At 32.5% G+C, this 12,286-nt stretch overlaps 1 protein-coding gene across 6 annotated transcripts; it reads right to left on the bottom strand.

Moving 5' to 3' along the window:
* Nucleotides 1–7,957: 7,957 nt before the first annotated feature.
* On the bottom strand, nt 7,958–10,989 carry LOC149238545 (uncharacterized). 6 transcript variants are annotated; one of them, XM_089373088.1, is made up of 6 exons: nt 10,466–10,971; nt 9,703–9,875; nt 9,517–9,611; nt 8,997–9,123; nt 8,322–8,649; nt 7,958–8,138 (listed from the first exon to the last, which is right to left on the bottom strand). In XM_089373088.1, exons 3-6 carry the CDS (start codon nt 9,608–9,610, stop codon nt 8,103–8,105), a joined length of 585 nt encoding a protein of 194 aa, XP_089229214.1. In that variant the 5' UTR covers nt 9,611; nt 9,703–9,875; nt 10,466–10,971; the 3' UTR covers nt 7,958–8,102. The 6 variants fall into 6 exon arrangements, 5 of the variants coding, with proteins under 5 accessions (XP_089229214.1, XP_089229210.1, XP_089229212.1 ...); XM_089373084.1 differs by lacking the exon at nt 7,958–8,138 and having other exon boundaries at nt 8,217–8,649; nt 9,703–9,979; nt 10,466–10,989; XM_089373086.1 differs by lacking the exon at nt 7,958–8,138 and having other exon boundaries at nt 8,217–8,649; nt 9,703–9,973; nt 10,466–10,989.
* Nucleotides 10,990–12,286: the final 1,297 nt, after the last annotated feature.

Genomic DNA, 12,286 nt, shown 5'->3' with positions numbered 1-12,286 from the left:
GGATTAAAAACCCAACAGGTTGATAATATAAACAAAAGGGAATAATATTAAACCCAAGGGATTATATACCCAAGGGAATAATATTAAACCGAAGGGAAAGATACTATAAACTTAAGGAATATAAACCCTAAGATAAATATTTGTCATAATGCAATGTCAGAATATGGTTGACCAGGAATCATGTTCTTATTGAGACAACATCTGTTACAATCTGATGTTGGAAAATGGCTGACCATCATTGACCATGGTTGATCTCCATATTGAGATAATATTTGTCACAATGTGACATTGGACCATGTTTGATCATGGATGACCATGGTTGTGACAATGTGACCTTGGACCAAGAGATAGTCTTTGTCACAATGTGACCATGGTTCATTATGGTTATTGACCATGATTGAACGTAAAGGTATTATAAACCCAAGAGAATATTATTAAACCCAAGGGATTAATACTAAAATTCCAATGGGTTGATAACATAAACCCAAGGGGATAATATTAAACCCAAGGGATTAATATTATAAATGCAATGTATATAAACACTAAGATAAATATTATAAATCCAAGATAATAATAAACCCAAGGGAATGATATTAAATCCAAGGGATAAATGTTATAGACCCAAGGAATTTAATCCCTAAGATAAATATTTGTCGCAATGTGACATTAGAATATGGTTGACCATGATTGATTTTCATATTGAGCTAATGTTTGTCGTAATGCGACATTGGACAATGGCTGACCATCATTTACCATGGTCGATCTCCATTTTGAGACAATGTGTGTCACAATACCATGTTGGACCATGGTTGACGATGGATGACCATGGTTGTGACAATGTTACATTCGACCAAGAGACAGTCTTTGTCACAATGTGAACATGGTTATTGTCCATGGTTGACCATGGTTGAGACAACATTTGTCACAATGCAATGTTGGAACATGCTTGACCATGGTTGATTTTCATATTGAGACAATGCTTGTCACAATGTGAGATTGGTTGATTTTCATATTCATAAAATATTTATTGCAATGTGACATTGGAACATAATATTATAAACCCTATGAATAATATTATACCCTAGGAATATGAAGCTTTAGATTAATAAACCCTATAAATTATTATTTTATAGCCTATTTGTAATGAAACAAAAATCAAAATATAGTGCAAAATCTTAAAAAATTGAATAATAGATAATGAATTTTTCAGAAATGATTTCATATAAAATAATATGAAAGGAAATAAGAATTTTTAAATTCATAAATTCATTTACTATAATCTTATTTTAATAGATTAAATTATTAAAAAATATATCATGTGAAACATTATTGATGGAATTTTAAATCGATAAATTTACAATTTTTTAATGTATGATATATTCCAAAAATTGATAATTAAGTTAAAAAAACAAAACAAAACAAAACAAAAAACCCAATTTTGTATTTTTACTTCATCTATTTTACTTATAGTCAATTTAGAATATAATGCATTTCAAATTTTAAAAATAAAAATACATTTCAAAATATCAACCATAATTTCTAAATTTCATAATTTATTAATCTTGGAGGAACTTATCATGGAACTTACGAATATAAACAATGTACTTCATAAGTAAAATATTTCAATTCCATACTAAGTAAAATATTTCAATGTCAACTAATATGTGCAATGAAAATAAATATATTTTCATGGTTAAAACATTTTTAAGCATTTCAAGTAATATTAGTATTTTATATTTGGGCTATATTTTTTTGTCAATTTTATCTTTGAGATGAAAACATTTTTTTTTCAAATTCATAGCTGAGCTACTTTTATATATTTGTATTTCAAAAGTAAAGAAATATTCCATAGAACACTCCTTCAAATCATTAACATCTAAACCACACTCGGTTACTAAATTTATGGAGGACACAATTGATATCGTGAAGATTCATGGCATAAGCTGGTAAAACCTTGTACTTATCATTCGTATGGTGACATATATTCCTCTCAAGATTCAAGGTCCCGTAAGTCATCCTTGTGATCCAATATCAAATGCCCAAACTTCTCGTAGAGGTTTTCCTCATTAGATTTTCCACTATCAGGAACTTGTGGCAGCGTACAAATATATGTATGTTTAGATACTCATAGAGGTTTTCCATGTTAAATTTGACACTATCAGACACTTGTGGCACCATACAAATATATGTATGTTCAGATACTAGTAAAGCTGACAAGGAAGTAAGTTGTTTATGCAATTATAGGAAAATACCTTGTTATTTATGGTATGGAAAAATATGTTATTAATTGAAGAATACATAGAATTCACAACTTGTAGCCGACATTCTTTTGGCAGGAGCAGAAGATTGGAGTAGACAATATGATCTTCGAACATGTTGAGGGACATCTTAATGCCAAAATGGATGGAATTTATTTGCACCTTAGTGAAGACGTAGGAAAATAGCTTGTTATATATTTTCTTATATATATAAATGAATGTTATAAATAATAATGGGGAAATTATCATGGAGGAACTTATTAGAATTGTAATAATCTCAAATCCCTAGGAAATTCATGGGTGGGGAGCCACGTGGCACACATCTAATTTTTAAAAATTATTAAAAGTAAGGGACCATTTATCTAAATAAAATTTTCTTATATATAAATCAATATTATAAATAATAATGATGAACTTATTAGAATTGGAATAATCTCAAATCCCTAGCAAATTAGTGGGTGGAAAGCCACATGGTACAAATCTAATTTTTTAAATTTATTAAAAGTAATGGACCATTTTCCCAAATAATTTTTTCCCATATATAAATGAATGTTATAAAAAATATTTAACTTATTACAATTAGAATAATCTCAACATGGAGGAACTTATTAGAATTGGAATAATTTCAAATCCGTAGGAAATTGGTGCGTGGGGAGCCATGTGGCACGAATCTAATTTTTTAAATTCATTCAGAGTAATGGACCATTTTTCAAAATAATTTTTTCTTATATAGAAATGAATGTTATAAACTTATTAGAATTTGAACAATCTCAAATCCCTAGGAAATTGGTGTGTGGGGGGCTACATGAATCTAATTTTTTAAATTTATTGAAAGTAATGGATCATTTTGCTAAATAACTTTTTCTTACATATAAATGAATGGTATAAATAATAACGAGGGACTTATTAGAATTGGAATAATCTCAACGTGGAGGAATTTATTATAATTGGAATAATCTCAAATCCCTAGGAAATTGGTCAACGGGGAGCCATGTGGCACGAATATAATTTTTTAAATTTATTAAAAGTAAATGCAACCTAATAAAATTTGTAACAACCTATAGTCGTTGATAAACACTAAGAACAAGCATGTGCTAAGCATATTCCCTTAAGAATCAATTTGGACCCTCAATTAAAAAAAAGACAACAAACGTCCTTCCATCTAAAGTTCATATATATAGGCTTATCCGTGAAAAACACTTCAATCCACATACAGATGCATATACAAACACATAAAAAAACATACTCAAAATTGTCTCATATATATATTTTTAACGAAATGGCACAATGTGTTCAGTATACAAAAGGACACATCATGCCTAGACATGGAAGTATGGTATGTGGTGACATATGTAGAAAAGGATTCTAATATATGAACAATATATCATGCCCAAACATGATCATTTGGAATATGATGTTTTATATAAAATATGCATCTTTTGACTACTTCCACCGTCATAACCATAATTTCCATTCTCAAAGTCAACCTTTCTCCTATTACGGGAAGAAGGAGCTCACCTTTTTTTCTTTTGGGGCATGTTTATTATATTGGGGGACTTCAAAAAGAAACAACTTTCTCCTTATATTTATTCCATAATAAATTAGATGCTTACAAATTAAAACTTTATAATTCAAGCCCATAAAACTCACTGAAGATTATCTAATCAATGAAAAAAGTGTTTTCCTCGTTTGTGAATCTTCGTTGGTGGCCCTAACTTCCCTACTATAGAAATCTTCAATAATTGCAAGAGATACAACATAGAATTTAAACAAAAAATTCCTAGAATCAATTTAATTCATAAAAAAAAAAGAATCATTAATGAATGTTCTCATTGTAAATGGCTCACCGAATGATGGATATTCACTAGAGGGTGGAGTAGTCCACTACATCACCTATTTAGAATAAACTTCCATTATTGCATCCATTGAATTGTGAGTGTGGGTTGATGGTCGAGGGTTTAAATGGGGGCTATTTGGAGAAGCAACTTGAGATATAACTCCAACCATCAAAAGAGTTATGGGGGAAAGGGTAGGGGGCTTCCAAATGGTCTATCTAACAAATTTTTTTGGGTGGATAGGATGTTAATGGTGGTGGAGGAAGATGATGATCAACAAGCATGGGTTATGTTGGTAATAAAATTTCCCTAATGGAAGTATGCTAGATACCTAACATCAATGAAATGTTAATTATGGAAGAACAAGGAATGATGGTGAGTGATATGTAGGGGTAAGAGTGTAAAATTAATAGAATGAAGGAACCTACAAACAAATTTATAATATTTGAATTAGTTAGAAGAATTTAAGGCTAGTAGAGATAAAATCTTAGAGGTGGAGAACCAAAGAGAAATTGATTAAGACAATGCTTCCATGATAAGCCAAACAATGGGTGAGCGAAAAAAACATGTAAGAAACGAGATTAAATAGACAATGAGAGGGAATAAGTGGTCATATTCATTATTGCTCGAGAACTCATGCACCATCAAGTATGATGATGAAGTGAGTAAGTAGTATTTATTGCTAGGAGATTGCCATCAAACCATATTTTTCCTATCCACCATCTATGGTGACATTTTGTCTTTCACTCTGCAATTTGAATAGGGCTACTGAATTTCCATGGATCCTTGATATTATATGCCATGGGTGAGCCTGACCTCCACATGAAACAAGCATTTAACAAAGTATCTTGAAATGAAATTGTTGCATATCATCTACAACAAGACCTCATAGGAACTCTGGCACATAATGTCATCTCCTATCCATTATTGCATGTTAGGATAACCCTCCTCGCTCATCTAGAGAACTTCATCGTCAAACTGAAGTTTAGATCATATTTATATATAGATATAAAGTAATTTATGTTGAAAAATATCTAATTTCCTTTATAATTGCCTCATATTTCTAAGTATGAGGGATATGCATAATTCCTGTATTACTTAGTATGGAGTTGACATATGTAATCTTACACCCTACTATGAAGGAAATTTGTAGCTCATTCCACAGTAGACATAGAGTTAATGTGTCATAATTAAAAAAAAATATATTAAGAAACAAAAATGGGTTAGTCATAAATAAATATTTTGAATGCCAATAATAACATAATTTTATAACTTGAAATAGAGACATAAAGTCATGGCAAACAAAAAAATTATGACAAAAATATGTAATTTCTTTACTCCTAAAAATATTTCAATGTGAACTTCAAATAAAATATTTCAATGTGAACTTCAAATAAAATATTTCAATATCATCTTTAAATAAAATTCCTACCTACTATATTTAATATATTTAGATATCAATTTATTATACATAACAAAAAAATGAAAGAAAAAATAGAATATTTCAATGTTGACCAGAAATAAAATATTTAGATCTATATCTTAAATTAATTAATTATATATCAACTATATAGAGAGCAAGATATTACTTTATAATTTATGTTATGTTGCTGATTTATAATCTATTTAGTTCTTAATATAGAGTTAATGCTTAACAAGAAAATACTAAGTAAATTATTTCAATATCAAAAGTATAACAAATACCAAACTATATAACAAATATACAACATAAAAAATATAACAAATAACAATGAGAAGTGGAAAATAAGATTTTTGAAATTATATATCTCTTTTTAATAACTAGAATTTATACAATTTCTTAATTTGTCTAAATAGAAAACCATAACTATAATTAAATATTAATAGTTATTTGGAAAACACACAAATAAAATTTGAAATATTTAATAATCTAGTCATAAAAGTGGTGATGTCCACTTAAACATTTAACAATCTAGTGATCAAATTGATCAACTCTCACAAAATGAAGAGGGTGCAATATTTTTATACATCTTACTAGCTCCCAAATAATGGAGTCTAACTTTATTTACATCAAATATAACAATATTAAGCATATAATTATTTTAATATCAAATAATGGTAAATCAAAAATAAGATTTTTGAAATTATATATCTCTTCTTAATAACTAGATTTTATACCATTTCTTAATTTCACGTGACATTCTTCTCACTAAATCCCCTTAATCTAGAAAAGCCATTAAAAAAATATATATGAATTATTATTTGAAAACTTATATAAAATAACATTGAAAATTTAATAAACTAGTTATCAAAATGACCTACCCATGTCCTAATCACATAAAAATAAACACCCAAACCTTTAAGAATCTAGTCAGAATCTAGTCATCAAAATAATCAAAGGATGTGGAACTTAACCCATGCATTGTTGTCTGGTCAGCTCCCAAGCAATGGAGTCTAGCTCTATCTATATAAGTAGTAATGGAAAACTTAGAAAAAAATATTTAATAAGATTTTTGAAATTATCTCTCCTTTTAATAATCACAATTTAAAGCATTTTTTAATTTTCCTTCTTCTGTATTTTCCCACTACATTCCCTAAATCTAAATAGAAAACCCTAACGAAGATGAAATATTAAGAGTTTGTTTTTAAACCCACATTGGAAAATTAATAAGGCTGTCATAATCAAAATTATATAAATAAAGAAAACTAAACATTTAACAATCCAGTGCAGCATTATTGTGCGTCTTATTAGCTTTATATACATCCATGGCTGCAGCGCCTTCACTGCTATGTAGCGCAGCATATGCATGGTTTCGCTGACTCTTTATGTCAGCAGCATGTGCATGGTTTTGAATTGCAGCATGTGCATGGTACATTAGTGGCCGTCGTGAGCGAAGCTAGCGGCCCTAAACAACAAACATCAAACGAATTTACAATTAAATTATTTTTTCGTAGGGTAAGTAGATTTTGCCCTAAACAACAAACATCAAACGAATTTACAATTAAATTATTTTTTCGTAGGGTAAGTAGATTTTGTTCAGACAATTTTTTTGGCTTAGAAAAATATCAGAAAGACAAAAGAGCTACAAGTGATTCAGTGATATTGCCAAACAAAAGAACCACCAGTAATGGCATTTCACTCATTTACCTAAGGGCGTCGGCGTTGCCTGCACTGATGGCGTCGGCTTTGCCTGCAGGTTTCGAGAGGCAGGATCATCGTTTACGGCCGTTATAGGAGATGGGAGGAAGAGGGCGAAGATGCCATTGATATGGAGCGAAAGAAAAAACGATATTTCAGAAAGAAAGAAACGAAGCACGAACGAGATGAGACGGTGAAGCGATCGAGGGGAGGTGAAAGTATAAATAGAGATGACTCCGGAATTAAATATAATATTTCGTCTATATATATATATATTTATAAAAAAATAATTATATATATCTATAATTATGTATAGGCATCTGAATTATAAATAATTATATAGAAGAAAAATTATATGGTATATGTTTTCTACTTCTAATATGGTTAGGACTTTACGGACATTTTAAGAAGCAGTTACTATTTTAACAAGGGGAGCTGCGACGCAGCGAGTCCCTGCGTGAAGTTGAGCCTGCTTATATTGTTCATGTCTAGAGCTTATATTGTTCATGTGCTTAGACATAGTTATTTTAGCTATGACTTTAAAGGTAAATCATTGTAGCTTTACCTAAATCTTAGTATTCACAGTTTGTTTTATATTTTTTTAGTGATTTATGCCAAGTCATAGCTAAAACAACTCACCCCAAGTGATTGGCAGCATATAAATATGGTTAGTTTCAGGACAATGCGCGTGGAAACCGTGGGATATCACTGTAAGGACGAGCCAAGAGGGAAGCACGCAAACCGAGTGAAAGTCTATGAATGTTTCAACCTAAATTATAAAAATATTTCGTCTTTCACAGCGACTCTATGAGCGTTCTTAGTCGTACAAATAAAAGAATCGAATGATTAAGCTTTTCTAATCTTTCATTATAATTTTTAGCAAATATCTAATCATATGATTGATTTCCTTTTGCTTGTCTCCATGCCCTGGATACAGTGAATTTGATAAATTAGTGCACATTATTATCAAAAGTATCAACATAATATCGCAGTTAACATGCCAGATTGTAACAATTAATCATATTTAGATTTTAAACAGCACAAAATGCATAGAAATTCACAGAATGTACAACCAAAAGAGAGGAATTTGCAGTGATTTAAAAGCTTTACCGGAGTTATGACAGTTGTATATTCCATCTCTTTAGAGTTTGCCAACTTCTGGTTCTTAGACAGAGATGACATTTCTGAGGAGTTTGAACGTCGTGGAGCTGAATCCTTCCATGTCTCCAAAATCTTTTTACCTAAAACGGCTTCGTTGGGATGCTTAGCGACGGGCTTCCGGGGATAATGAGCAACCGAGGAAGTATGAGTTTGAAAGGAGAACATATTTTGATGAAGATCTCGCATGAGCGAAGGCTGCGTTCTGGTAAAACTTTCGGCATCTTGAGTGGGGTCGAATTTTGGATTGATTTGCATTCCTTCGAAAGAGTTGTCACCGCTAGAAGGATTGAATTGCATTGATTCAGAAGGATTGTCACAGTGGGTACGCAGAAAATGAGAATTTAAGTAAACAGAAAACCTTCTTGCAGAGAGAAACTCATTGGCCGACAATATTAAAATCTGCTTCAAGGCTTATGGATTGTAAATTGTAATAATTACGTAGCTATGTAAAAGTAAGCAAAATGTTAGGATAATAATGTATCTACCCAACGCAACGCCCGTTTCATAGGTAATAATTACTTGTAATGGATTTCGATATCGTTAACAAATATATTTTAAGACGAGGCCACACGTTACACAGGAGACATGTGATGGACATGCATGCAGCAACGTGTTTGTACGCACCAACGTGTTTGTACGGAACGTGGGAAACAAGGCCATGAGAACCACCATGGCTCTCCAAATCTGCAACACTTGTGCCTGAAACATGGCTCTCCACACCTGAAACATGGCTCTCCAGACCTGCAAAACACTGCCAGAACCATGCTACAAATAATAAGAATCTAGTCTAGTCTCACTGTTTACTCAGGGTAGTCTTACTGTTTACTGAGGGTTTTCGTGTACTTAGGAGGAAGGGTATAAATGGCCAGGTTACCAGTGCGGCTATGGACGAGACAATCTGGCGAGAGCTCCCCGAGGAGGCTTCGGAACTATTTCTCCATGCCGTCCATAGCTTTCTTCAACAGCGTCGCAGCGTCAACATAAATCGATTTGAGAAGTTTTGATGCAAGGAAGAAAACCAAATCGGCAGAAGGCAAAGCAATTATTTCATCAATTTTTCCGAGAATATGATATTGAGCTGCAGGGTAGCTTCCAAGAAGAAAATACAAAAAATAACAAAGCAAGATAAACATATTACTGTTACCTGTGAGAAGTCCGTCGCCGTCTCTAGTAATTCTGGTCCTTACAATGCGTGGATGGATAGAATTTGCTGTCACATTGGCCTTCATTTTCTGCATTCTAGACGGAAACTTGTGTTAAATGTTTATTCCTTGTAAAAAAATTGTAAATTTGAGCGGTTATGGAAAACGTAGCTCAAGATTAAGGTTACCTCGAGTCTCAACGCAAGCTCTTTTGTGTGTAGAATATCGATAGCTGCTGTAAGTTTTGACCCAGATTTGCTTGAATCTTTGGAGTTTGTTCTTTCTTGCGCATATGACAGATTTAATAATAATGGCTCTTTGTTTGATGCGTTTCTTCAGGTTGTAGCGTCTCAAGATTGGCCTGAAGTCACTAAATATGCAGGCTTAGTTTGTGCTCAGGCACATCGTCAGGAACTCATTCAGGATCTTTACAAGTCTGGCAGGATCCTGTGCGAGGGTCTGCAACTGGAGGCATGATAAAGTATACATTTCTTGTCTATCCCTAAAAACAGAAAATATGTGCAAATGTGGCCGAGTGTTTGACCTGCTTGACTGAATTAAGCTTTTTTGAAGCAATGTTTGTGCAAGCATGAAAGAGGGGTCATTCTAAATTCTTCTTTTGCATCTCTGCTTATAATATTTTTCATTCTGTTCCTATTTGGTTTGGCTTTTGAAACTGAAATATGAAAGCATATCAATTCTCTCAGGGAATTGTTGATTTCATTCAGAAGGAATACAGGACACAAGCCGGAGCGTATAATATTTTACAGGTAATAATCATCGATAAACGGGTAAAATACGTCATTCTTATAACCCTGGTTTCCCTTGAATTTTTTTCGGAAATAAATAGTTTCTGTGAAAATTAAGGAATAACAGGTACAAGGAGCGAGTTAAAACATTTAAAGAATTCAATAAAAAGGCGCTAGAAAGTAGCTGTATGAGAGATCTTACTTGAGAAATCGATTTGAGAGTCAGTCGGACTGCTGAGGAGGAGGCCGGACTCGTTATCCGTGGAATCGACAAGCGATGCATCAAGATCCATTGTTGAGCGTTGTGTTGAGGCTACTATACGATCTGTGAGATCCACTGCTATACAATCTATTGAAGCTGTTGTAAAGCTCGATCTGATCAGCGAAGGGCAGTTAGAAATAAAACCCAGAGGCAACGTACTGGACTACATTAGCACCGGTGGCGGAAGGTTATAACAGCGGGACTGCACAGCTGCTGTGCATGTAGCACGCACATGCTTCGCACAAAGACACCTCCCGCCATGCAAAACTTGACCATACGGCCGACACCTGCAAAAGAACAAGCAACTTAGCATATGTATCCCATTCGCACTTAACAGTAAAAATTAAGGAATTAATGTCAGCATTAAATCGAAACCGCAAACCGTCAAGGCCAGTTGATTGTGGGTAAGTACGAGTTTAAGATATGGTCCGGCCTCTTCCGCCTCGGGAAGAGGCCAAATAAGATGGCCAACAGAAGTTCAACTGCAAACTTTAGGATATAACCAAAAATACCACTAAAAAACCCGGCGAATTAATGTTATCTGCCCTCCGAACGGTTACTATAGTCCCTGCCGGATGCCAGATGGCAGGGACTAATAACAAAATATATATAAAGGTGACAAATAAACATGTAATATTAAAAATATTTATAATAAAAATAATTTTATGGAAAGAGTCTTCCGTATATATGTTTTTTATATTTATATTAGTTAAATTTTAATATGATAGAATTTTACTTTATTAATATGTGTTTTGTTTCTTTGAGAAATTTGTAATTATGATTTAAGAAAAAGTATATATTTTTTGAATTCATTTATAGAAAAATGTTTTAAAATTAGCTTTTAAATAATAATATTAAAATAATAAATTAGCAAACGCAATGAAAAAACTAAGTTAGAATATAAAAACTAACACTAAGAACCTATACCCTGCTCCTTCTCCCACATAAACCTTTAACTGAAACCCTCGGGTGAATCGAGACGAGATAAAACAAACGGCAGAGCCATTGTATTTGAGTTTTTTCTCCATAATTATATAATATTCTATTCACATCTTAAATGAGTTGTTAAGATAAAAGTTAATAGATTTAAACAATTGAAATTAATTAAAGGGGAAAGGAAATAGAGGTTAATATTCATAAGGAATAAAGAAGACCGGGGAATTTAGATAGGTTTAATTCTTTTAGTAAGTTTGAATTTTTGATTAACTATAAATGTAAATATTTATATGGTTATTTTTGAAGAATATGTTGGTCTCATCTCAGTCAAGTTTGTTGACTATCATTGTTAGACTAAAACAAAGAGTTTCCGAAAAAAATATAAGCCAGAAGACCATAACCCTAAAGGCAAAAAATGCTGAATGACTAATAGAATAATCATAAATCAAGAAGACATACTTAATTGTTGGAGTTGACAGATACTCGGTTGTCTTTCTGCATCCCTCCTCGAGGGGGTCTGTCACGCCCCCAGGCCGGCGGTAGTCTTTTAACCGTGCTTGGCGAGGTGCGGCATCACCGAACACTTTCTTTTCACCAATACTTATGTTCGTGGACTACGCCTAACCATATGTCCTACTTAGTTTGTGTTTCACAACCAAGTAATTATTAATGTTTCCTTTATACCAATGAACACCCATACACATTCATTAACATCAGCAATTATACAAGAGAACACAATTGCACAGTATAAAGGGAGGGGCAACTCCCTAAACAATGAGTCTGCCTGAATAATATATTATTCAACTTTACAAAGTTACAATGCTT

The sequence above is a fragment of the Pinus tabuliformis genome, chromosome 8 (genome assembly GCF_031772625.1).
Source record: "Pinus tabuliformis cultivar Carrire ecotype Pingquan chromosome 8, CPIR1, whole genome shotgun sequence".
Lineage (NCBI taxonomy): Eukaryota > Viridiplantae > Streptophyta > Pinopsida > Pinales > Pinaceae > Pinus > Pinus tabuliformis.
This window is presented reverse-complemented; position numbering and strand designations above follow the sequence as displayed.

What these genes read in the sequence shown, in the direction of transcription:
- LOC149238545 (XM_089373084.1), bottom strand. Translation starts at nt 9,610, where the DNA reads ATGCAGAAAATGAAGGCCAATGTGACAGCAAATTCTATCCATCCACGC. An exon ending in CGGCGACGGACTTCTCACAG is followed by an intron (nt 9,124 to 9,516) that starts GTAACAGTAATA and finishes TGGTTCTGGCAG; the next exon opens with TGTTTTGCAGGTCTGGAGAG. An exon ending in CGTTCCGTACAAACACGTTG is followed by an intron (nt 8,650 to 8,996) that starts GTGCGTACAAAC and finishes CAATCCTTCTAG; the next exon opens with CGGTGACAACTCTTTCGAAG.